This window comes from Dermacentor albipictus, unplaced genomic scaffold (genome assembly GCF_038994185.2).
Source record: "Dermacentor albipictus isolate Rhodes 1998 colony unplaced genomic scaffold, USDA_Dalb.pri_finalv2 scaffold_25, whole genome shotgun sequence".
Classification (NCBI taxonomy): domain Eukaryota; kingdom Metazoa; phylum Arthropoda; class Arachnida; order Ixodida; family Ixodidae; genus Dermacentor; species Dermacentor albipictus.
The window spans coordinates 4735637-4763524 of NW_027225579.1; the positions used below are offsets into that span (position 1 = coordinate 4735637).

The window sequence follows — 27888 nt, forward strand, 5'->3', positions numbered from 1 at the left end:
GTGTCAAGGTGCACCGAGGGCCAATAGCATCTTGTACACTATAGCGCCCACAAGGATTGCGCATCACCCGTATTGATGAAGTGAAACGTTCGAAACTTTTCTTTTTAATACAGCACGGCTTTGTTTACGTTCTGGGCTTCTCATCCGTGCTCTTGAGACAAAGGAAGGACAACACATTGGTGCAAACAATTGCTCGTGTCCCGTGCTTTGTCCATATGGACTGGTGTGGACTATGCTGACCACTACAGCAAGGCTCATAATTAAATTGTGGTTTTGGCATGTAAAAATCTAGAGTTCAGTTCAATTCGTTGTTCTTTCCAGATGTACTACATATAGGAGAGCCCGACAGTCACTGAAAATGCGGTGCTCACTGAATTGAGTTTAGAGAATGTTTTACTTGAACGTTTGTTTGAGTTGGTCGTTGGCATCGATATCCTCGTTGCCAAGGGACAAATGAGAAGCATATTTCTTCCAAATATTTTCAAGAACCTTGTCCTGTCTTAGCTCAGCAAAAGGATGGGTGACCATGTCGGAGTTCATACAATTTTGAAAATGTCCATTACTGCTCCCTTTCACCCATGTCCCCCATTGCTGTGTTCTTCCCCCAGGACTTCCAGACTGCTTGGAGCTTGACCCCATCAAGGTCTTCTGTGAAACGTCGGAGTTGCGTGAAGCAGTTGCTGACATGAAGGTCCCAGAGGTGGAGGGGAGTGTGGTAAGTGGAGCTGTGATAGCGAGCGGCAGAGGCTCTGTTTTGGGGTTGAAATCCGAAACCACCGGTGTACTAAAATTTAGGAGGAGGTTAAAGAACTACGCGATGGCGCGGTGGCGTATAGGTAGAGCATCCACCTCGCATGCAAGAGGACCGTGGTTCGAATCGCGGTGCCGCACAATTTTCCACCGGATAAAAAAAATCCGCGTGTTGATAAAAATTGCACAAACAGGCCTGGAGTGCGGCCTGATCCCGGTGACTAGAACCAGTAACGCACTCCCTCACCAGAGCAGGATTGGCCACCCTGGTGCAGTACATGGCTACAACCTCCCATATGAACACAACAATCAAACCCCGGCCCTCAGTCCCCAGCAGCTGTGAAGTAACTGACCACAGCGGCGGTCAGACCTGCAACGCAGCAGAAGGTGCTAAGAATCCTCGGATCCGGACAGGCCGCTATTGGAATCTCAACCTGGCAATGTTTAACGCTAGAAAGTTATCTAGTGAGGCGAGTCTATCAGTGCTATTGGAGGAATTAGAGGGCACAAAATGGGATATAATAGGGATCAGTGAAGTTAGCAGGACAAATGAAGCATATACAGTGCTAAAAAGCAGGCACGTCCTCTGCTAACGGGGCTTAGTGAAGAGACGAGAACTAGGAGTCGGATTCCTGATTCATAAGAATATAGCTGGTAACATAAAGGAATTCTATGGTATTAACGAGAGGGTGGCAGCTCTAGTTGTGAAATTTAATAAGAGGTACAATATGAAGGTCGTACAAATGTGCGCCCCTACATCCAGTCATGATGACGAGGAAGTCGAAAGCTTCTATGAAGACGTGGAATCGGCGATGCCTAAGGTCATAACAAAATACACTGTACTGATGGGCGACATCAATGCCAAGGTAGGCAAGAAGCAGGCTGGAGACAAGGCAGTGGGGGAATATGGCATAGGCACTTGGAATAGCAGAGGAGAGTTACTAGTAGAATTTGCAGAACAGAATAATATGCGGATAATGAATAGCTTCTTCCGCAAGCGGCTTAGCTGAAAGAGGGCGTGGAGGAGCCCGAATGGCGAGACCAGAAATGAAATGGACTTCATACTCTGCGCTAACCCTGACATCATACAAGATGTGGATGTGCTGGGCAAGGTGCGCTGCAGTTACCATAGGATGGTAAGAACTCGAATTAGCCTAGACTTGAGGAGGGAACGAAACAAATTCGTATAAAAAAAGCCCAAGAAGGAAGACGAAGACGACAAGCGATAGGCTCGCTTCCGAACGCCCATCTGTAATTTTAAGTCTTTTTCAGCAAGTGTAGAGCTCATTTTACGCTTTGTGCCGCTCTGTCACCGAACGCCGGTCTGGGGGTCACCGTCCTGCGAGAGAAGCAGAGCAAGCGGCTCCCGAAGCGCACCGGACCGAAGCAGCGCGGCGAGACTCCACCGTCGGCCGCCCTTCGTCATGCACTGATGGCATTCATCGCATGCAATCAGCAATCAGGTCAGCACGTTGCTTCTGTAGACCACAGAGAAGATGAGCAAGTAAGGAAAAGGCTACGTGAAGATGACATCGACACAAGAGAATCTGCAGGAGACAACGAGGAGATGGATCAGACAGCCTTCACTGTTGTCTTTTACAAAAAGAAAAGAGCCGCAGGTGTTCCTGTTATATTCAAGCCAACTCTGCCTCACAGCAGCTTATGGGAAGCAAACCCAAATCTTTTGGCTTCTGCGGTCATGACAACAGCCCAAGAAAAGATACTCAGCCACCGTCTCAACAAGAATGGTAGCCTCATGGTGACAGTGTCTACACTTCCCGCAGCCTATCGTCTCCTCACAGTGAGAGATCTATCGGGTATTCCTGTAGAAGCTCGAGTTCTATACTCCTACTCTGCCACGTACGGGAGGATACAGGACGTCCCTGTTGAGTACTCAGATGACGACCTCAAGGAGTATTTGAGTGAACAAGGAGCCATATCTGCTAAAAGGCAAGTTTTCTACGTCCCTAACGAAGATGGTGTAGTAACGGAAACCCGAAGACGCTCGGTCATCCTGGAATTCTCTAAGGACGCCCCTTTACCAAACCGAGTGTCGCTTGGATCCTGCAGTTATCCCGTTACGGAATACATGGGGTCTGCTACTCAATGTTTCAGATGTCAAAGACATGGACATATAGCGAAATATTTTAAAGGCCCTATCCGCTGCAAGATATGCGCTGGTCCACATAAGCATAAGCATTGTACGTCACGTTCCCAGCCTCGGTGTGAAAACTGTGGAGCTGAGTTTGCTGCGTCATACGGAGGGTGTCCTAAAAAGAAATCAGCCACTCTTGCACGGACGATGGAGCAAATCCAGGGAAAAGTACGGAAACGACGAGAACCACCACCGAATTCGGATGTGATGTATACGTCTACAAACCAAAAGCAACACGGCACAGTGCAGCGCAGCGACACGGCTTTGCAAAACTTCTACGCCTCAGACGTGAAAGAAAACCAGCAAAGGCCTTCAACTGCAACGAATCCATCAATGCCCTCAAGTGATATAACCTCAACCCCAAGACAGCAACAAGTGTCCTCAAGGTCGCAGCAGAAGAACAGGAAGAACCAAGAAAGGTTGTTAGTTGGTAGCACTGCAAATGAGATATCAAGTATGCTGATTCCCGTGATGTTCGCCGCAATCAAGGCTATTCTCCGTGCCAGCCCATCGTTTAACAGCATCCCTGAAGTAGAGGGCGTCCTGGCTTTGGAACCGCTAGTGTCGTCTTCTTTCACGGCGCTAAGCCGTGATTCTTCGCAGTAGCAGCGATGGCTTCGCAAGCAATCGTCTCACAAGTGGTGTCCACCAACAAACACTTCCGCACATGCACTATATTCCATTGGAACGCTCGCGGATTGCGCTCGAAGTTAGCAGACTTTAAGCATCTTACGTGAGTGTACCGTTTCCCTTTTTTAGTCATTTCCGAGTCTCGCGTCGATGAGCACTTTAGGATAAAAGGGTATTATTCTCATCATTCAAGGCGACAAAATGGAATTAGTCGAATGCGCGTTGGATTTCGCAACGACATACCTGCCCATGCGATTGACGTAAAACCACATGACAAGAACGAATATATTTGCGCAACCACAGTGATTGCTTCCAAAGTGTTTACCCTGATTGGCGTCTACTTGGAACCAGGATCCCCTTAAGACGTGACCAGATTAGAAAACTTGTTGACAAACACTCAGTCTCCACATATTATTTGTGGTGATTTCAACGCACATAACGAGATCTGGGGCAGTTCACATACATGTGGTCGGGGTGCCAAGCTGGCGAAGCTTTTTGCAAAATACAATATAGAGCCCTTGAACGATGGCAGCATGCCATACCTGAAAAATTTGACGACTGTTAACTGCATTGACGTCACATTCGTATCAACTCAAGTGGCCCCTATGTTCGGATGGTGTACAGATTTCGAGACTCGAGGTAGTGATCACTACCCGATCCTAATCTCTGCCCTTCATTTTCGGACGTCGCCCAGAAAAGTGCAACTGAAGTCGGTAGACTGGGAAGCTTACACAGCAGCCATAGGCAAAGGAATCACAGCCTCGACTACGAATACAGAAATAATACCGACAATAGCTCATTGCCTCAAAGTACCTGCTCTGCCATTAAGCATTGTAATGTACCAACAAACGACGATGAATTTGGAAGGTTATGTGCCATTCCAAGGCGTGCCGAAAGGAAGGCTCTACGTACTAAGAATATCGAAGACCTCAAAACTTGTCGACCGGTACAAAGACATATACGGCGCTACCTCACCAAACTGGACCGAAAAAGGTGGAGGGACTTTTGTGGGACACTGGGCATACGACAACCGCTGAACAAAATCTGGCGAGTCTTCAGAGGCATTCGCAAAGAGCCGCAACAGCTTTATCCTTTTATCGCCCTCTCATTACATGAGCGCGCATCCCTGAAAGAGGTGGCAGAGCAGTACGGCAGGCTCCTTTCCGACGGGGCACAACCTTTGCGGCAAATTGCAAGTCGTCAGCCTAGTCCACCTCGAGCTACCCTTTCTGACTTAGAATTACCATTCACCATCGAAGAGCTCACGGCAGCAATCGGCGACGTAAAAAAGCGATCATCACCTGGCCATGGCGGCGTGAGTTATGAAGCGCTCGCAAATCTATGCCACACATCTCGCCGACACCTTCTGGAATCCTACAACGCCTCATGGATAACTGGGGAGGTTCCTCAAAGAAGCCAAAGAAGAAGCCAACAAATTACGCCTCCTTCAGACCCATATCTCTCCTTAGCTGCGTAGGGAAGCTATTCGAAAAAATGATCTACAAACGACTAAATTGGTTCCTGGAAACTGCAAAAGTTTACCCGGAGGAAATGAATGGCTTCCGGCAAAATAGATCCCCAATTGATAATGTCATTGCCTTGGTCTCATCAATTGAAGAGGAGTTGGTCTCTGGAAACATACCTACTGCATTATTTTAGACATTAAGGCAGCATATGATTCGATCTACAATAAAGCAATACTTGACGCTTTGGAAACCCTTGGCCTTGGAGGACGGCTCTACGCATGGATTGCACACTACCTTCAAGGACGCCAACTTTTCATCTGTACCCCGGATGGCCCCACGGCGCTTTATGCCGTCGAGAAGGGAGTGCCACAAGGAGCTCTGTTAAGCCCGGTATTATTTAATTTAGTCCTCATCCATCTGGAAAGAAACCTGCCCCTGGCGTCAAAATCACACTGTATGCGGACGACATCTGCATTTGGAGTGCAGCGCGTTCCCGCAGTACCACCCAACAACGCCTCCAGAGAGCGCTAGCAAATATATCGGCCTATCTACATCCAAGGGGTCTGAAATTTTCCCCCGACAAAAGCGTTGCCATGGCTTTCACGTGGAGGTGTATGGAAAAATACCCACTAGTGTTAGGTGCTTGCGCCCTTCCATACGTCAAGACGCAGTTTCTTGGAGTGACGATCGATAGGAACCTCACATGGTCGCCCCAAGTGAAAAAACAGAGTGAGAAGATTTCCGCGGCGTCGCACGTATTCCGATTTTTAGCCGGATCACAGTGGGGCAGCAACTGTCGATCAATGGTGCTCCTCCATAAGGCCTACGCCGACGGAACACTACGATATTACCTCCCGATCCTGCACAAAATACCTCCCGCAAGCAAGAGAAAACTTGCGGCAGCACGAAACAACTGCCTTCGCGTATGTCTTGGCCTTCCCAAGGGGTCGTCCCGCTCAGGGACTGTAGCAGAAGCTGGATGCCTGCCTCTGGAAGTGCTATGTTCGCAGGAGACACTTCGGATACACCTCCGCCACGTCATTCATACGAAGACTCACTTTTTAAAGGATATTTCCAGAACCCGTGCTACATCTACCTTTGGGCAGGCCGTCGGAAGCATATCTATTTCGATTCCTGCCCAGGCGTCGCATATTATGCCGCGAAACATTTCACCATGGACACTGTCCCCACTGGAAATCGTGCCATACATACCTGGAATCGGTGCGAAAAAGAAAATGCCTCAAGCAGCGACTTATCAGATAGCTTTAGAATATATGCACAAAGAATACGCAGCCGCAACGCACATTTTCACAGATGGCTCTACAACTCCACATCGTTCATCATGCAGACTTTTTGTTCCCTCTACAGGGCAACGATTCTCGTTTCGTCTTGAGCGAGCCACAAAATCTACTTCAGCGGAGCTATATGGCATTAAGGAGGCCATATACAGTGTAGCATGCCAGCGGCTATTGACCCAGAAATGAGACCGAAAATTCCACGACCACTTCCTCGACACTTAGAGACATTGTACCATCGTCTTTGACTGAACTTGGCATACACGAACAATTATCTTTACCGCACAGGACTTACCACTAACCCATACTGTGATAACTGTCACTACTCAGAGACAATTGCGCACCTATTACTAGAATGACATGCGTACCGCGACGAGAGACAATTTTTTGAGCACCAAATGAACATGATTTGCCACGAACCGTTAATGTTACCGAGCATCTTAGGTCCAATGCCCGGCCCTTCAGAACAGCGACGGGTTTTGGATTTATTGTTCAAGTACTTGACAGAAACTGGTCAAATAGGAACGCTTTAAAAATTGCATCTTTCCTATACAAAAGCCTAAATTTACCCGCCATGTCACCTGTAAATATTAGTATCAGGTCCACTCGGACATTTCATATTTATTTTATCCTTTTTTTCTCCCACTCTTTTCTGGAATCTTTTTATCCCATTCCCCATTTCGATACAGAGTAGCATGCCAGCGGCTATATACGCGCCGGCAAAATTCTCTGTTTTTCCAATAAAGAGCCCTCTCTCTCTCTCTAAGAAGCCGATCAGTGAGTAAGCGTTAAGATGGAAAATAGAGGAATTCCGGATCAAGCTACAAAACAGGGATTTGGCTTTAACTCAGGAAGAAGAACTTAGCTTTCCAGCAGCGAACGATAATCTCATGGGCATCACTTAGGAATGTGCAATGGAAATCGGTGGTAACTCGGTTACACAGGATACCTGTAAGCTATCGTAATTAGGAGAAGAAAGATCTGATCAAGAAACGCCAATGTATGAAAGCCTAAAACCCTGTAGTTAGAATAGAACTGGGAGAACTCTCCAAGTTAATCAACAAGCGTAAGACAGCTGACATAAGGAAGTATAATATGGACAGAATTGAACATGCTCTCAGGAACGGAGGAAGCCTAAAAGCAGTGAAGAAGAAACTAGGAATAGGCAAGAATCAGATGTATGCATTAAGAGACAAAGCCGGCGATATCATTACTAATATCAATGAGATCGTTAAAAGTGGTTCAGGAGTTCTAAAGAGATTTATACAGTACCAGTGGCTTCCACGACGGTAATGGAAGAGAGAATAGTCTAGAGGAACTGGAAATCCCACAAGTAATGCCGGAAGAAGTAAGGAAAGCCTTGGTAGCTATGCAAAGGGGGAAGGCAGCAGGGGAGGATCAGGTAACAGCAGATTTGTTGAAGGATGGTGGCCAGATTGTTCTAGAAAAATTGACCACTCTGTATGCGCAATGGCCCATGACTTCGAGCATACCGGAATCATGGAAAAACGCTAACATAACTTATTCCATAAGAAAAGCGACGCCAAAGACTTGAAAAATTATATGCCGATTAGCTTCCTGTTCGTTGCCTACAAAGTATTTACGAAGGTAATTGCAAATTGAATCATGAACGCCTTAGACTTCCGTCAACCAAAGGACCCGGCAGGATTCCGTAAAGGCTACTCAACAATAGCGCATATCCCACTATCAATCACGTGATAGAGAAATGTGCGGAATGTAAGCAACCCTTATATATAGCTTTCATTGATTACGAGAAAGCGTTCGATTCAGTCGAAACCTCAGCAGTCATGGAGGCATTGCGGAATCAGTGTGTAGACGAGCCATTACTAAAAATACTGAAATATATCTATAGCGGCTCTAGAGCCACCGTATTCCTCCCTAAAGAAAGCAACAAAATCTCAATAAAGAAAAACGTGAGGCAGGGAGATACGATCTCTCCAATGCTATTCACAGCGTATTTACAGGAGGTATTCAGAGATCTGGATTGGGAAGAATTGCGGATAAGATTGAATAGAGAATAGCTTAGTAACTTGAGATTCGCTGACGATATTGCCTTGCTAAGTAACTCAGGGGACCAACTGCAATGCATGCTCACTGACCTGGAGAGGCAAAACCGAAGGGTGGACCTAAAAATTAATCTGCAGAAAATTAAAGTAATGTTTAACAGTCTCGGAAGAGAACAGCAGTTTACGATAGGTAGCGAGGCACTGGAAGTGGTAAGCGAATACATCTACTTAGGACAGGTAGTGACTGCGGATCCAGATCATTAGACTGAAATAATCAGAAGAATAAGAATGGGCTGGGGTGCGTTTGGCAGGCATTCTCAGACCATGAACTGCAGGTTGCCATTATCCCTCAAGAGAAAAGTATATAACAGCTGTGTCGTACCTGTACTCACGTATGGGGAAGAAACCTGGAGGCTAACGAAAGGGTTCTGCTTAACTTGACGACTGCGTAATGAGCTATGGAAAGAAGAATGATAGGTGTAACGTTAAGGGATAAGAAAAGAGCAGATTGGGTGAGGGAACAAACGCGAGTTAATGGCATTTTAGTTGAAATCAAGAAAAAGAAATGGGCATGGGCAGGACATGTGAGGAGGGAAGATAATTGAGGGTATTTACGGGTTACGGACTGGATTCCAATGGAAGGGAAGTGTAGCAAAGGGCGGCAAAAAGTTAGGTGGGCGGATGAGATTAAGAAGTTTGCAGGGACAACATGGCCACAATTAGTACATGACCGGGGTACTTGGAGAAGTATGGGAGGCCTTTGCCCTCCACTGGGCGTAACCAGGGTGATGGTGATGATTATGATGATGATGATGATGATAAAGAACTCCAGGTGGTCGAAATCTCCGAACTCCTCCAATATGGCGTGCCTCATAATCAGAAAGTGGTTTTGGCACGTAAAACCCCATAATTTAATTCAACTTTGTTTTCAAATCTACATTGTGCCCACTCTGGAACGACCACATTGTTAAGCAAAAAAAAGCTCCAGATTCAGCGTACCTGTTGGTATCTATGCGAAGTGAAGTTTTTGTCAAGTGGTCAATTAGATACTGTTAATGTAACTTCAATATATACAGGTTGTCTTATCTTCAACAATCACACATGTCAACTTTTGCAAGGTTTGCTTAAAGACCACATAGGTCACAACCTTAATGTCATGTAATCTTTATGCACTGCTCTGTTCACAAGCTATACCGAAATGCAAACGGTATTTGCATGCTGCGAGACATCAACACAGTGACGTTTGTTGAGGAAGGAATAGTGCGAGGTGTATGCAGGTGAATGAATGATATGCGCTTATGTACCTATTTATTTATAAACCTCGCCGGCTGCAAGGTATATAAAGCTGAGGGGGAATAGAAAAGTAGGTACGGAAGGTACACGCTCAGATGTCGAGTCTGCATTTTGGAGGAAGAAGGTAGCATACTAAGGAGATCGGCTGCCTATAGAAATTATGGAATCTGTATATGCAGACACTGGGAGAATCTCCTCAGCACCGCCTTCGTTAGAAATGAATGCATTTCCTGTGAGGAAACACAAACGTTATTCTTGCGTCTCATTTTTGTGTATGTTTGGGGTATTGCTTGTCAGCCAGCATTTACTCGGCGTGTACAATAAACTTGTGGCTGTTTGATCATCTCGATTTTTTTCTTCGTCCTATGTGATCTCTGGTGCCGTTTGCAGCCAATTATTTTTTATTTTTTAAGACTGCACCAAGTTACATTGATGGCGCTTATGATGCTTCTGTGTACCTTATAAAATAATATACTTGGCCAATGTACCATGAATGAATAATGTGAAGCAGTAAGAACAGGATACGCTAAGTTCTATTCAAAAGGCTTTTTTGTGAAAATGAAGTGATTTATAAAAGCTACCAGAAAATAGTACAGCAACAAAACCTGATGATAACTAGTTCTTGAAGAAACCAAACATAAAAACGGGAAAGGGAAGAAATAAACATAAATATACGAGTCAAGGCAAAAACATTGTGACCAGCAAGTGCGCATGTGGTTACTTTCTAAGAAACTCCTTTTTTTTTTTCAATGGCATGGAACTGGAAGAGTGTGCTTGCATAAGCAAGTTGTTAGTCTTTCTATTGGAATAAAAGGCGCTGGCGTGCCATGATTGGCGATTGTAGTGATTTTTTCCTGCACTAGGGAATTTTTCTGTACTTTTCTTTTTATAGCATTTCTATTTATGTTTGGCTGCATCAAGCACCAATATTTATCTAGTCTTCAAGGATGTATTCTTTTTGCTGGTAATTTGTATACCTAGCCACATTTTTACAATGAGCCTTAGTTGAAAGTTAGCCCTCATTCATCTCTACTGTCAACCTGTTGACACTGCTTCAGGCTATGCACCCTCGCAACATTTGTGTGTCTGCGCGCACGTGTCTGTTCGTGTGTGCGTGGGGGGGGGTGTTCGCGCGCGTGCGGAATCTGAAATTGGGCCTTTGGGCGGAGGTATCATTCTTCTCCTGTGCAGCCTCATGAATTCATTAACTATAGTGCAACAGAAATACCATGAACGAGGTGAACACAGAGCGCTTTGTTCTTGTCCGTTGTCTATCTCTTGGGCTTTACTAAATAATGAATACATACCAACGGGTCCAGTTTTCAGTTCTTCTGTAGGGCTTATAAGCCCGGCTGTTTCCTGGATTATCTGCTTGCCTATGTATCCTGTAATTTGATTCTTTGCCATGTGCTTCCAAGTGGCGTGTCAATCTCCTGATTCTTTGTCAATCTCGTGTGATGGGCAGGCCCAGACAGTTTCTGGTGTATCCACGCAGCTGTGCAAAGTTTTGCGCGGGGTGTAATTTGCGCTACAAGTGCTGCTTCGAATGCTTTCAATTAAACTTTTCTAGGTGTAGGATAACCTAGAATGGTACTCACTGATATAGGGTTTAATTCTATGAAGTGTCATACTACTGTTACACTGATACTACCACATCAGAGTGCTATATGTGCCTGGTGTTCGCTTGCATATTCATGATTAGCAACCTCCTCTGTGTGTTTGGCAGTTGCATATAGTCTCCTGGCCTAATTGCTGGCCCCCATATTGTACGGTATGGGCCTGTTTTGTTTCAAGTTCAGTGGCTCGCTGTGTTGTTTCTGAAGGGAGGGGTAGTCGTCCTTGCATCGCATATGCTGGCTGGCATAATATCTTGGGATCAGGTTCTGAGCTCTTGAGGCAAAGAGTTTGTGCGGCAGGCTGCAACTCTGCTCTGTCTAGGTGTTCGTTTCTGCTTTCTCATAAAGGTCTTCAAGCACGTTAAATTCGGAAAGATCTGTTATTATCCGATGTCTGTGTTGGATCACTGTTTTTTTGTGCGCTGCTGGCAATTCATACCGTACAATACCTTCGACACAAGCACAGCATCTGCGATTTTCCATAGAATCCCCTCGTACACCTCCCCCCCCCCCCTGTGCAATCGGGGCAGTTCTTGATTCTAGTCTTTTTCCGATGTCGATGTAAGCTGACTTATCAGAAAGCGAGAGGCCAGACTGGCCAAGAAAACCTACAGTGTTGTGGAGAGCTTGTTGCATCATTCTTGGCTTCTGTATAAGATTGCTTTCCCATAGACTGTAGTATACCATAGGCTGTAGTACTTCTTGAGGTACGTCTGTGTTGTTGGTGTGGGTGGACCAAATGCACCTCCAACTTTCACCTGGAATTTTCGGTCTTTCAAAATGTTACTGTTTAACTTAAGTGCTCTGCCAGAAATTTTTTTGCTCCTCGTTCCTCTTATTAGAGTAGCATGAGGTACTGCTGTTAAAAGCCTCTTCACTCTTTTCATTCTTTCATAGGCGATATCACACAATACCCTGCAATAAAGTTTCTGCTGCTTATGGCCCAGTCATATCTGCCAGAAGGAATAACTCTTGAAAAAGGTTTTCATTGTGCTGTGTGTGTGACGTAGTATGAGCATTCATGTCTTGACGTTTATACATCTCCAGAACCAGCTTCCTCACAAAGTACTTGCTATGCCTGATTGTGCTTAATTATGCAGTGCTGTTGAACAATACATATTGATGCAAGAGTGTTTACACATTCGAATTATCACGAAAGATATTTGTTTTGCAATTGTGCCCTTTGCTTTCGATTGGTGTTAGGTTTTCCGTAAGCATGCCCCCCTATGCAATAGTATTTGGAGTTTAAGGGTTCAATAAAAGGTCATGAACTAAATCTAAGTGCAAGAGCGTTTTTACCTATGATTCTCATCGAAATACCACTTTTATGGCTTGCAATTCAACCGCTCGCCTTGTGTTAGCAGCAGAATGCAATAGCCACAGTGGAAGGTGAAGAAATTGAAGAATACTTTTTGTATAGATTTTTTTTTTGTTTGTGTATATAGGTAAAACTTGGAATAGGCTAGTCAATGAATAAAAGCAGTTCGTGGTCCTTTTTTGAATTAACCACACATTGTGTAATGTTGACACGCAGAAATTTGTTCTAAAATCCCCGGGCGATATGTTCTTCCAAGTAGCATGGTATTTCATTTCTTACAAAGATAGTAACAACAGCGGATATTGTTATATTGGTTTACACATGTCATGCTTAGGTTTGTCACGTCGCAAGGCATGTGATGCAAGGAATACGGAGGAGACGGTGCATGAGTAGCAAACACACGACAATTATATTAGACGGCACGTAAACACGAAGAATACTAGAACCACCCATACCAGGCGGTACGTAAGCAGGAAAAAATGTAGTCTCACGAGGTTGCGGTTGAAGTCCGGAGTGGGGTGAGACGTAGAGTCCTTGAAGTGGAACACTCGCTCGTAGAGTGATAACAGGCGTGGAAAAGCAGACGCAGCAGCATGGGGCCGGAAAATGTGGACAGCCCACAGCTGCGTAGACGGGAACAGGCCACTCCGAAGTGTCGTGCAAGAAGACGACCCAAGGCGCTCGTTTCGATGACGAACGCCCGGTCGCCCAAAACTCGCGCGTAGAAGCGGGTTCCGAGATGTCAGCAGGTGGACCTGAGGCCTCGAGCAAGGCGACGACCAGAGGCGATCCTTGTCTCGATGAAAGATGCTCGCTCTTCCGAATGTCGCGCATAGATGCAAGTTCGAGGCTGCAGCAGGCCGCTCCGAGGTCTCGTGCCATGCAACGACCCGAGGCGTTCTCTGTCCCGAAGACGGACACCCGGTCAAGTGAACCTTACCCGTAGATGCGGGTTCCATTGGCCCGGTGGCCCCAGTCATGCCAGCGTCCCAACGATCCCCTCTGCGCAAGCCCGTTTTTCATTCGCTGCTCAAGCCTCCCTCGCCTTTCTTTTTCTCTTGTTGAGGAGAGCTGCAATGTCGTCTACTCTAGCGTTCCGTACTTTGTGAGTACTTCTTCACAATCACCATCCACTTAAGAAAGTTCTTTCATTCAAAGAACTTGAGGATCCTTGATATCCGTTGGTCCACCGTGGAACGCACGCACCACAAGAACATTAACACTGCACCACAGTTCCGAGCACCGCACACTCCGTACGTATGTGTACGCATAAAGATTTCCACAGTGCTACAGTTCCGAGCACCGCACACTCGGTACGTATGAGTACACATAAAAATTACTAGAGCACTACAGTCCAGAGCACCGCACACTCGGCATAGCGACCACATTTACAAGACACAACATTATGTTATAGGGTGAACAAAAAATCCACAAAACTAAGCAACCAGGAAATGTTGCTTGATATTATAGTTGCAACGATTTAAAGTGCATGTTTTTACAACACCATGTTTAAACACCATGTTTAAAACACCATGAGAGGGCGATGCCGATAGACTCACGTCGGTCGCCGCTTTTTCCCTTGAAACGCTACGCATCGTCGATCGTCATTTTTGGTGCTGTTGTGACAGACTGACGTCACGGCCACACCCCCTGTTCGTACCTAGATAAACAGCGCGCGTTTAGTGAATAAAGCCGTTCCTATTCCTGCTATCTGAGTAGCGTCTGTATGCATGCAACAACAACTGGCGACAAAGATGGGATCCGAAGCCTAGGCCGAGATTGCACAGGACAAAAAGAATGGTGAAGTTTTTTGGATTTCGAGCCTTTCGTTGATGATGGCGAAGAAGATTTCACGTCTTATTTTGAAAGATTTGACCACTACTATAAAGTGACCCAAAACAAAGATGACAGCCTGAAGAAATCTGCCTTTATAACGGCCATTGGTAAACGCCCCTACAAAACGGTGAAGGACCTGTTGCTACCAGTGAAGCCAGAAGACAAATCCTTCGATGAAATCGTGGCAGTCCTCAGAGAACACTACTCTCCGGGAAGCAAAGTTATCACCGAAAGGTTCAAGTTTAATCGCCACTACTAGATGGAAGGTGAGACGATTTCCGCATTTGCCGTGGAACTACGCCATATGGCAGCAAGATGCGATTTTGAGCCGTTTCTGGACGATGCTCTTCGAGACAGGTTCGTGGCTGGCCTCAGTGACGCTTCGATTCAAGCCAGCCTTCTGAAGAAAAAGGAGCTAAGCTTAGAAACTGCGTATGACCTAGCCAGAAGTGCGGAACTGGCTGCGAAAGAATCCAAAGGCTTCCGCCCAACCTCTGACGACTTTTCTCGACGAAGGCGTCCACGTCATTCAGAAGGGTCAGCAAAGACAAAAGGCGAGAACTTCGGCGGGCCTTGCAGCCGGTCACTCTTGTTACCGATGTGCGGAGCAACACGATGCTGGAGATTGTTTATATCGAAAGGCAAGGTGTCATTATTGCAAAATGACCGGTCATCTGGCTCGAGTGTGCAAGAAAAAAAAACGAGAAGCGCTTAATGCATTCAAAGACAACGATGAACAAGTGGAAGAGTTACAACTTTTTCACGTTCAGAAAAGTGGACCGGCGACTCGATCTTACTGAGTGCAAGTGCACATTGCAGGGACGCCGGTGGAGATGCAGATAGACACAGGAGCCGCTGTCTCGATTATTAGCGAGAGCGTGTTTTCGTCCCTGTCTTCTTTACAGCCACCAGTCAAAACAGGACTGCAACTTAGAACGTACGGAGGCGCTCCACTGGAAATTGTAGGGCAAGCGGTAGTGCATGTGGTCTACTGAGAACAGCGCAAGACGTTGCCTGTCGTGGTTGTACCTGGAAGGAAGCCGTCGCTACTTGGACGTGACTGGCTTGCAGAACTGAGCATTGACTGGAAGAGCGTATTCACGGTGCAGACAGACGGAATGGTGGAGGAGCTGTTATGGAGGTAGGACTTATAAAGGGACACAAGGCACAGCTGGTCCTAAAGGAAGACGCCACACCAGTTTTCTGCAAGGCTCGACCGGTTCCCTTTTCCCTGCGGACAGCAGTTGAAGAAGAAATTCGACAGCTCGAACGGAACGGGGTCCTGGTTCCCGTGGCACAAAGCGACTGGGCTACACCGGTGGTCGTCGTCCCCAAGGCAGACAAGAAGGTGAGGCTGTGTGGAAACTTCAAAATTACCTTAAATCCTTGCATAATGACGCAGCATTATCCATTACCCTTAGTCAAAGATATCTTTGCAGTAATTGCGGAAGGCAAGGTCTTCACGGTCTTAGACCTGACCACTGCGTACCAGCAAATAGAAGTGCACCCTGACTCTCAAAAACTGTTGACGCTTAACACGCACATCGGCTTATTTCAGTGCCTGCGCATGCCATATGGAATTTCCAGGGCCCCAGCCATATTCCAGTTGGTAATGGATCAAGTATTAAAAGGCGTGAAGGGCGTTGCCTGCTATCTAGATGATGTCCTCTTCACGGGAGTGTCTGAAATTGAATGTTTCGAACGCGTTGAAGCAGTCCTTGCTCGGTTTCGGGACGATGGCGTTCGGCTCAAGCAAGATAAATGTAAGTTTTTCAAAGGCTCTGTCACCTATCTTGGGCATATTATTAGCGCAAGTGGAATTAAGCCGTGCACGGAAAAGGTTGAAGCTGTTAGGAATGCGCTACCTCCAAGGAATGAGTCTGAACTAAGAGCGTACCTTGGCATGCTATCTTTTTACTCCAAGTTCATCCCCAACATGTCTACACAGCTGAAACTCCTATATCAATTACTGAAGGGAACTCGGCAGTGGCAGTGGCCCAAAGACGCTGAAGAGTGCTTCCAGAGGAGCAAGCGTTGGTTGACGAGTGACAGTGTCCTAACCTTCTACCATCCGGAGAAGTCAATGGGCCTTGTAGGAGACGCGTCTGCATACGGATTGGGGGCGGTGCTCTTCCATGAAATTGACGGAAATGAAAAACTGATAGCCTACGCTTCGCGAACACGCAGTAAAGCAGAGACTGGGTATTCCCAAATAAAAAAGGAAGCGCTTGCCATGGTGTTCGCTATCAAACGATTTCATAAATATATTTATGGACGAGAGTTCACTATATACTCTGATCACCTGCCATTAAATGGCTTACTCGGACACAACAAGCTAATTCCAGCACTCTCAGCTGCCCGAATGCAGCGCTGGATGCTGCTACATGCGGCCTACCGTTACAAGTGAGTATATAGGAAAGGGAAGGCTCTCGCTAATGCAGACGCATTATCGTGGCTTCCACGGAAGAACGAAGCTGACGTCAGTGACTACGTGCAGTTTTTCTCGGTAACAGACGAACTGCCGTTATCAGCTGAAGATAGTCGGAAAGCAACAAAGAAGGACCCAGTCCTATCGAAGGTCCACTTGTTCACATTAAATGGTTGGCCAGCAAAAGTTGCCGATGAAAATTTAGCACCGTACTTTACTAGACGCCATGAACTAGCGTTGGATCGAGACTGCGTGACCTGGGGCAATCGCGTAATTGCGCCACGTGCGCTTGTTACGGCGGTTTTAAAATTGCTGCACGATGGACATCCAGGCGCGACTAGAATCAACATCGTTGCGAGGAGCCATCTGTGGTGGCCCCGGCAAACTTCAGACATAGAAGACACTGTCCATAGCTGTGCAGTCTGTCAATTTAGGCAAAATACGCCGTCCCAGCTCGACTTCACTCCTTGGGCCCGTGCACGCAAACGATGGGAAAGAGTGCACTTGGACTTCGCTTTTGCAAACTCATGCTGGTCACAAGTCCTGATAGATGCTTATTCCAAATGGGCAGAAGTTGTGTGCATGAAAACAACTACAGCGGAAGCAACTGTGCAAGCGCTACGAAGAATATTTGCGAGTTTCGGTCTACCGGAAGTGGTCGTCACAGACAATGAACCGCAGTTCACGTCTGCTCAGTTCTCTACATTCCTTGCCTCCAATGGCATTATCGCCGTACATGTTCGAACCCACAGCCGATACGGAAAACGATGGCGGCAATGGCGGCAACGACGATGTTGAGTGTGCCAACAGCGAGAGCGATGTGTGCACCTTCTCGCGCGTTGGAAATCTTAGCTGGTACGTATGTTTTTTTTTTTTTCATGTAGCTGCACGTTCCAATGACGGGAGAAAAAATGCGCTAAAGTGTCACTGGGAACTTGCTGCTGGAAGAATGCCGAAGCACTAACTTCTCATTAGATTGTAAACACGGGTACAATTCCGCGTTGTCAAGCAACTTGCCGCTGCTTGTCCAAAGTCCCCTGCTTTTTTTAGTGTTGATACACGATCGCGAACATAAGTGCCGCGTTTCAAAGTGCGCACTTGCAGTGCTGCGAGGTACAGTCATGGAAGTTGCTTATCATACACATCCAGAAATGGCCAGAGTAGAGGTATTATATGTGGAATACTCATACTATGGTTCGACGACTTTGCGATTGTCGCTCGATCAAGAATCGGTATGCGTGCTCCATGCTAGTGTTGACATAAAGATATTAGGCAGTTTTAACACCGCCGTGTGGTAAACACGATAACTGCAACCGTATGTCGAATGTCACTAAAGCCTATACTCCATTTCGTACCTCAGGTGCAACGCTCTGGAAGCTACGCATGAAGTCTGGTCACCAAAATTTATTACTGCGCACGTTTCCGTCTATGCTTCGCAGCGTGCCAGCGGCGTTTGCTCGCGCGAGCATGCACGTGAAGCTGCCGCGACGGGCTGCAATTAAAAAATACCGTAAAGGAAATTTATTTAAAAGAACGTGTTAACAGCCGTATTGTTTATATGGGTCAATTCCTTTTTTTTTCATTCAGAGCTGAGCTTATATATGGAAAATTTTCTCCAAAATCGGGTCAAGAAACACCGAACTTTTTCTAAGTGCGCACGCAGCCACTGCAAGAAGTATCTCAAGCCTCCACAGCGTTGATCCTGATGTATGAAACGGAGTAGAGCAACGCTAGCAACAATGCGTTTCCGCATTTGTCGTAAGGCTATCCGGCTACGCTAAAGCTGTGTTACCAGACATTAATGGCTGCAAATTTTCGCATTTCTTGAGCGCATCAATGTGGGCCTAATCAGGCTTTCATTAAACTAGGTGCACCTGCATGTGCTGCTCCTCACCGTACGGACCCACTGCGCTGCAAGCTTCTTGTCCTTTGGGAACCTGTGAAACACCACATCGTCTCGCCTGCATGTGTTCGCGCAGCCGAACGCTGCACAAAACGAGGGCATGTTGGGCGCCCTTGTCTGTAGGCACTAAGGCAGCACAGAAGAAAAGAACAGTTTACGAAAATCGCAAAAGAAAACAAACGTGAGCGGCGGCGGTGGCAGATCTCTCGTAGCGTCGTTCAGTAAGGCGCAGGACGGAAAGAGGTATGCCAGCACGCCAGTCCGCCGCTCGGTCCCCGCGAATGACGTCACTCTCGCCGGTTCTCTCCTCTGGCAACCACCTCAGCCGGCGCTCCGGGAATCGATAGGGGCGTGTCCGCGGGGTGATTTCGAAAGCAATTTCCGCCCCTTATATTAACAAAACGCAGAAAAAAATTTTGGAACCGTAAATTAGTAGGTCCGTTCTTCCTAATCCCAGCAATTCATGGAAATTGAAAACCGTTTCAGCTTCCCTTTAAGCCCTTTTTCACGCATTAACCGATCGAACGGTTCAAAAAAGTGTAAGGGTACTGCAGGGACAAAAATTTGGAAACTGCAGCGTCGGTCACTAGCTCCCCTAATGGCCACCTCATTTTGCCTTGGGCCATGGGCAGACACACGCTGTGTTCTTCTACAACCTGTTCGATCCATGTTACTTCTCCGGTGAAGTGATCTAGCGTCACATATGACGGATGGACAATGTATACGTGGAAATGATGTCAAGCGCATATTTTATAGGGCGAAGCTGCATGCCATCGGTGTACGGCGACGTCCGGTTACATGCGTTCTATTGGGGCTCGCGTTTTTTAATGGCTAGGCTAATAATTTCTAATAAAGCATTCAAATAAACACTTGAGGAGCTGATTATCCTGTCTAGATGTTCCTCCATCGACTCAGGAAGTTTTGCGTCCACGCAAGTCCTACTTACCGCTAGGACGCTTTCCTACTAAGGGGAAACACGTGCAAGCGCACGAACCGGCATAACACAAATTCAAAAATTATTTTCTTGCTTAAAACAAAAAGTAATTTGATAAAACTTTCTCAGTTTGTAGACAATGGGTTTTTCTAATAAATACACTATGTAGCGTATTTTTACCCCGACCGCCTCAATGCTAAATTTACGTCTGAACATATGCTAAAATTAACATTTTTGCAACTTTGTCGCCAGCTGTACAAGCCATTTCACGTTATATTCGTCCCAAATTATTTTTCACTTAGAGTACAACTTGCTGCCAATTAGTTACTTTGAAATATAACCTTCCGGTAAAAGTTGTCTTTCTGCAAAAAAAATCCCAATATGCACCAAATTTTGCATATTTACTGCCGTATAAAAAAGTCACGGAAATGTAAAGATCGATAAAACGTTTTTTAAGTGAGAAGCCTATCTTAATTCTCAATGAAAAATTGTGTGCACGCCTAATTCAAGAAGAAAAAATTTTTTGACAATGCGTTTTACAACTCATACTTTCGAGCTTTCTGAAAAATTTCACAAGTTCCTAGCGGGGCTGAAATTTTTTTTTTCGCAAAAATGTTTTACAGAAAGACTTCTTGCTTTAAATAGATAGTCCTCAATTTTTTTCGAAGAAAACGCTGAATATCGAGCGCCAAGGTTGGGACAGTTGGCGTGGAATGACCCAATGATTGCCACAAACATTTATTGCAGTTACAAATTAATGGCCAAGAATTATCAGGTAATGAACTAGCTGATGCATTTAATATTTTTTTCACAGATACGGCTAGTACTCACGCTACAAACTGTCATGCTAGTAAATATATTTGCACTAACAACGAGAGCACAATATACCTTCAGCCCGTCACACCGAATGAAATCGTGTCAGTTATAAAAACCTTAAACAATAGCAGTAGTTGTGACATTGACGGTTTTCAAGTGTGCCCAATTAAACATGTAGCTGAAATCATTGCCCCAATACTCACCCATATTTTTAACATGTGTTTGGAATCGGCAATTTTTCCGGTGAAGATGCAGTCTGCGAAAGTAACTGTTCTATATAAAAAAGGAGATCGTAATGATTTGGGAAACTACAGGCCGGTATCTATTTTGCCAATCTTTTCAAAGGTGTTTGAAAAAATTTTGCATTCGAGGATGACAAATTTTATTGAGAAACATAACCTATTAACACCACACCAGTTTGGTTTTCGTAAGAAAAAGTCAGTCGAGTTAGCATTAGTAGAGCAAAAAGAATATATATTAACAGAGTTTGAAAACAAAGCTATAGTTGTTGGTATTTTCGTAGACTTTTCTAAGGCCTTTGACTTAGTTGATCATAACATTTTATTGGAGAAATTAAACTATTATGGAATACGAGGACAGGCACTATCTCTTATCAAATCCTACTTTTCTGAGAGAACACAAATTGTGAAAATTGACACCTTTACTTCTAAGGCTAGAGCTGTCCATTGTGGAGTGCCACAGGGAAGTATTTTAGGGCCTTTGCTTTTTAATATATATCTGAATGATATCGTCAATACTAACTCTCAGGCAAGGTTTATTATCTACGCGGACGACACGAGTATTTTCTTCACTGGTAATAATATTCAAGTTCTTATAGAACAATGCAACAATGCAATGAAATCCTTAGAGGAATGGTCGAGAGTGAATTTAATGAAGATAAATGCAAACAAAACAAAAGCAGTTATATTCAGACCGAAAAACAAGCAAATACCTCCCCATCGAGACATTGTATTAAACTCAAACACTATTGAAATAGTCGAGACCTTCAAATGTCTGGGTGTCTTCTTTTCAGCGAACATGTCTTGGGACAATCACGTCAAACACGTTCTAAGCAAAATAAGTACAATAACTGGTGTAGTAGGCCGTATGAGATACATTATTTCCACGCGTATTAAACTCTTGCTGTACAATTCACTTTTCCAATCACATTTAAACTATTGCCAATTACTATGGGGTAATACAACATCCACCAATCTAGAACAGATTCACTTGTTACAAAAGAAGTATCTCCGCAACGCATATAACGCTTCCTACACAGCATCGACAATAACCTTCTTTAATAATTCTGGTGTGATCCCAGTTCACAATCTCTACAGATATCGTCTGAGTCATGTATATAAACTGGAAATCCATCGAAATATCAGCAACCTGCGTTCTCTAGCCCAACTTCAGAGAAAATCTACAAATTACGTTACAAGACATTTTGAGGATTGGTTAGTACCAACACCAGGTTCATACTATGGGAAACAATGTCTTAAATACACAATTCCAACACGGTTAAATTACTATAATTCCGTCCGATTTGATCTTTTCACGTCATCATCCAAGGAACTGAAACTGATGTATACCGTTTCGATGTAATATCTGGTAGCGTTAAGTATCTGTGTTGTTGCATTCTTTTGTTGACATGAAAGTGTGAGTCAGTAACATGTCATTGCAGCTATGTACACAGCTACATTTATGTATGTACATGTATGTGCGCATATGTTATGCTGCCTCCCTGCAGAAACAGGGATTGTGGACCCGTCAAGCTGTTGAAGGACAGCTTTTTTATCTACAGTCCCTCCATCTGTAAATGTACAGGATGGCAAATAAACAATTTCATTTCATTTCTCTTCACAATATCGAGGTACTATCCAGTATTTCTCTGCTGCAACTACACCATCAGTTACACTGCTGATTTTCGCTGTGGGAGTGCTACCCAAAAAGGCAAAGCAGCCGCAAATTTGGTAACAGTGGGTATTTGCAATACAAGCGCGGCAAACGCTCGTCAGTGGCAGCAACTAAAGGTGGTACTGTGCCGCGAACTCGTCAAAAAAGTGGAGATGAATCGAACCAAACATTTGCTGCTTGCCGTGCATGGTTTTCTTTTTTAAGCGCTGGACTGGCCTTTTCCTAACCCTTCCATGAACCCTTCAACTGCCTATCATGAGCTAACTTGTCATGGCAAAGGTTGCACTGCCTTATACTTTTTGACACATAAAAAAAGTATTTGCATTTTTTTTTTCAATGCGAGCAGTAAAAGCACTACAGTCGAACTCACTTACGATAACGATCTTAACGATGCAGTTGGCGCGTGTGAGCATGAAGATGCTTGACAATGAGAACTTGTGTGTGTGTACTCTATGAGGGAATACAAAGATCGCTTCCTGCATTATTGGCTGTAACAGTTCAATATAGCTAACGGGTGTTTGCGCTGAAAGGGAACCCGAATCAACGGGGCAAAATGAAAAACTCCAACCGTTGCCCCCCATTTCTGTGTCGCGCACCCCGCCTGGCGCACTCTTCGCATTGCCCTGCGCATGGTCAGCCTTGCGTAACTCTCTTCAGTCTCCCTTCCACCTCCCCAACATCGGCGCCGTCGACTTCTGTATTGGAGGTGTGGAAGGAAGAATATAGTGGGGCACGCAATCAGCAATGCCTCTGTGATGTCCTCTTTGGTTGTCTCAGAATAGAGCCCACATACGGCTCGCACAATTACTTGCTGACTGGTGAACCTCCTATCCGTGGCAGATGTGGCAACAGGTTGACTGTGGTAGAGTGTAAAAGCGCGACTGAACAAGGACGTAGGAAGTAACCGATACACAGACACAGCACTTCGTTTCAACAACAGATTTTATTTTCGCACGCATCGATAAATATATACCGTACGAACGAAAACAAACGTGACAGCAAAAAAGAACATTCAGTGGTGCATTTCACTGTGCAAGGCATGGTGAAAACATGTACTGCGATGGTCACAAAGATAAATCGAGGAATCATATCTCCTTTTCAGGTAGCCTTACCGAAGCCTTGCTTCCGCACATTTCCTATTTTTTGCAATCTCGTAGGTCTCCGCAATCTCCCTCGTCATCGTTCAATGAGCCCTATACAGAACGGAAGTACATTCAAACGTAGGCTTGCAGGGACAATCTCGGCTGTGAATACCCAAATGACCCAAGATTGTCCTGGAGAAGTGATATCGGTGCTCCTTTTATCTCTCATTGATGCATCTGCTGGTTTGACCAACATGCGTTCTCCCGCATGACAGTGGAATGGCATAGACAACATGAAGAGTGCAGGGGCGCGATCAGAGATATTTTGCTCGATATGCGTTCTGTTCAGTTGCTGCAACGTCACAAAGTTGCAGTATGCAAAATTTGTGACAGCGGGCCGGAGAGAGCAGCCACTCAAGAAGCGGTGTCCTCCCCGAAAATTTACTTCCGTCGTTTGTCGCCTGCTTGCAAACAGTATACTACAAAGCCAAAAGTTTCTCGTCTTACAAATGAATTAAATCCTTATCTAAAAAAATGTATTTTGTCTTCTCAAGCCCAAACGCGTTTTCAAATAGTAGTGCGTGTGACTACTGCAATTTATAACTATTAGGTTCTTTGCGTCGTCCCTAGGTGGTGTCGCGCACAGCGAGAAGGAAAAAGAAAAAACGACGGGAAGACTGGCGCACTTTTCATGAGGCAGCGACAACATTCGAGTGGCTCGCTGGCACCGATGATGTTGTCGATTTCTCTGTACAACCAACGAATTATTTGTTTCGAGAAACAAAAACGACGCCGGAATTCACTTTCTGCCATTTCTTCAAGCGCGTTTCGCATCGCCACCTGCTCTCCTCCTTCCTCTAGAAGCGCCAGCGCAACAACCTAAGTTCCCAACGGAAGCGCCATTTTTTCGAATTAAAGTATGGATTGGATTCAAACGTGCCATTCCGCAGCTAAAAAGGCCGCCTGTTGGATCCAATCCAATCCACCAGACGCGCCATGCGAAGCCGTATGATGGCTCCAAACTTCCCAGCTCCCGTCGGGTTCGGTGCCTAGCAGACGAAATGCTCGGTGGGAGGATGATTGACAGGAGCGCGTCGTCATTTTGGTGCGTTTTGGTACGTCGGCGCGGAGTAGGCCAATCGCGCGCGCCGGTAACCGAACGAACGCGCCGAACAACCATCTCCGATCGCACCCCAGGTTACAAATTGTTTGCGATGTTGAGTCGTTGTTCAGTCGCGCTTCTGCACTCTACCATGGTTTCTAAGCAACTAGCCTGCCAACGTGTTTTAACCAGTCTGACTGTTCTCCCTGTTCTGTTGGAGTGTAGGGAAGCAGAAGCTGACAGAAAAAAGCATTCTTTTTTAGCATACCCACCGGATATTCCAGTACACCTGGCAATTTTTCTTAGCTGAGAACAGTTATTCGACACCAAATCTGTTTTAGACTTTCTAGATAATATCCATACACTACACATCAGCTGCCAAGTGGAAAGCTGTCTCTTTTCCTATTGTGGATAAATGCCCAAATATACGCTTCACAAACTACACATTTCAACACCATTGAACCCAGATATATCCACAACGATAACTTCTGAAGCGGCTCCTTCCATGTGAGCACTGTGGAAATATTTCGGTAAGCTCCTAAACCAGCAGCTATTTTCCCTACCAGACACACAGGTTGGAAGATATGTGCATACGGAAATTTTTGGCCCAAATGAAGATCCATACAAGTGGTGGTATGAGCATGGTGCCCGCTGTTGGCCCGACTTGCGATGTGATACTTGCTGATACCAGAAACTAGTGTGTCCAGTGAGCAGCTATTCTTGGCATCTAAAGGAATTAACATGCAGGAAAGTGTCTCTGCTCCCTGAACATGTCGAGCAGTCATCCTTCACGACATTAAATAACTGCAGTTACGATACTGTCAAGCGAAAGTGTTGCACCAGGGAATTTCGTTAACAAGAAAGCAGAATTTTTCTGTACGTTATTTGCTGTGCAATAAGATCTTTTTTCTTGCATATCTGGTTTGTGAAAAATTGGCATTTTTGCAAATACAATATTATTGTAGCGGCAGCAGCATCGGCGTCACACGAGGGATGACGTAGACGCTCGCGTCTACACGAGGCGCGAGGGGCTGGCAAGCTCCGGCCCGGGCTAGCGTTCCGAAGGAGATTAATAAAAAGAATGCTACGCTAAGCGATCGGGTGTCGGTTCTTCCTCTCCTGCGAGAGTCCGAGACTTTACCGGTCTACGTGGTCGCTCATCGCCACAGTTTGGTGAACCCGGACGTGATACTGCCATACGCTCCTGTGGTAGAGACGACCATGGACCAGACCGATGCTACGAGAACTCAAGGCCAGAACCCTTCCGAGGAACACAGTGAGGCCTCCTCTTCCGCCATCGCTGTCCGCCTCCCACAGTACTGGGACCAGCATCCTTCGGCGTCGTTTCTTCAGTCCGAAGCGCAATTTCAAGTCGCTGGTATCCGCTCTCAAATCTCGAAGTTCTATTACGCCGTCGCAGCGCTCTCGCCCGCCGCCATTGACGAGCTAGCAGATTTGTTGAACTCCCCATTGTCTGCCGCCGCCTATGACGAGCTCAAGGCAGCACTGCTACAGCGCACAGCAGCTTCACAGCGTTCTGGCATCCAGCAGCTTCTGTCCGCTGAAGAACTCGGTGACCGACGACCTAGTCAACTTCTTCGCCGAATGAGCCAGCTGCTCGGAAACAACGCGAAATCCATCGACGACGCGCTGTTGCGCAAATTTTTTTGCAACGACTCCCGGCTAACGTGCAGATGGTCCTGGCGACAGCCGCTACCATGGACCTTACCGGACTTGCCGCTTTGGCCGACAAAGTCATGGAAGTAGCCAGCCCAACCATCGCAGCCACGGCACCGTCTCCGGGTGACAATGCAACCGCTCTGCAAACTCTTCCCTGCTCTTCCACAGGGCAATCTCCGCTCGACTCCTTATGTGAGCGCCTGGAACGCATCATCTGTGGAGCGGAACATCACCGCACATCTCGTCGCCCACGCAGCCGTAGTTCCAGCAGATCAAGACACACGGGCGCCCAAAATGAAACCTCAACTGCAACGCCCGGCGTTTGCTACTACCACCGCCGTTTTGGAAACGACGCTCGTCACTGTCGGCGTCCCTGCGCCTGGCAGGGCAACAGGCCGGCCGACCTCTAACGTTGACGAGTGGTCCGGCCCAACACACAAGTCGCCTTTTTTACGTGACGCACAGAGTTACGGGACAACGATTCTTAATCGGCACAGGTGCTGACGTCAGCATTCTTCCCGGAAAGCACTCAGACCAAAAAGCGACACCTGTCTCGTTTTTGCAAGCCGTCGACGGCACCAGGATTCCAATTTTCTCTTCACGCTCCGTCATGCTAAACCTTAGCCTTCGACGAGCGTTCCGCTTGGATTTTCCTGGTTGCCGACGTCCATCATGCAGTCATTGGAGCAGACTTCTTGCATAACTACGGACTCCTTGTGGACATCCAAAAACGCCTTCTCATCGACTCCATGCCCCAGCTATCCGTTCTTGTCGTCCCATCACCTGGCACCTTGGCAGCAAGGGTTGCGGCAGCGAGCACGTAACTAATTACGTCCCCACACTTCGTACAGGTTTGTCTCCTACAAATTTGTGCATTTCCTAATTCATCTTTGCCGCTGCCTTGTTCCCACAAGTGTCTGTTGTGTTTGTTTGAAGATGCCGTCGTGTGCTGAGCTAGCGAAAGAAATAGCAACACTGCATGCCGAAATAAATTAATGCAAGAAAGTCTTAGCATGTTCAATGGACTGTATGAATCCGTGAAAGTACAGAATGAGACCATTTTGAAGGAAAATAGGCTGTTAAAAGATGAAAACCCAAAGCTGTCTCAACGTCTCATGTCTCTAGAGCAGTATTCCCGACTGAACAACGTTGAAGTAAAAGGAATTCCCGTTACGGAAGGTGAAAACTGTCTGGCTGTAATACAAACTATTGGTGAAAAGATTGGCTGTCATATCGTCCCCTCCGACATTGACATTGCTCATCGTGTCCCCGCAAAAAAAGACAAGAACATTACCGCACGATTCTGTTCCAGGTCGAAGCGAACTGAATTCATTAGCAAAGCTAAAAAGGCTAAGCTCACCACATCAGCCATTGGATTTTCGCGAAACAATGATTCCCCGTTTTTTGTGAATGATCACCTCACGCCAGAGAACAAGCGGTTTTTCGCGCAAGCTCTCGAATTGAAGAAGACTTAAGGATGGCGATTCCTCTGGACTGAAAATTGCGCAATCAAAGCTAGAAAGACTGAGAATAGCCGCATTTATCGCATCTCAGGCGTAAGCGATCTGGCTATCTTTACATAATCAGTACGCGTGCACACCCGTTTTTCCGAAGTATATCCTCACCATGAATAGAGGCATGTT

The 27888-nt window shown here is 46.0% G+C and overlaps 1 protein-coding gene across 2 annotated transcripts in view; it reads left to right on the top strand.

Moving 5' to 3' along the window:
* LOC135908423 (uncharacterized) overlaps nt 1-27888 on the top strand; it is a 171584-nt gene that overhangs the window by 16130 nt on the left and 127566 nt on the right. For both annotated transcript variants that reach the window (XM_065440198.1, XM_065440199.1), the window contains exon 6: nt 609-715. In XM_065440198.1, the coding sequence (XP_065296270.1) occupies nt 609-715 (107 nt within the window). The remainder of the gene's footprint in view (nt 1-608; nt 716-27888) is intronic.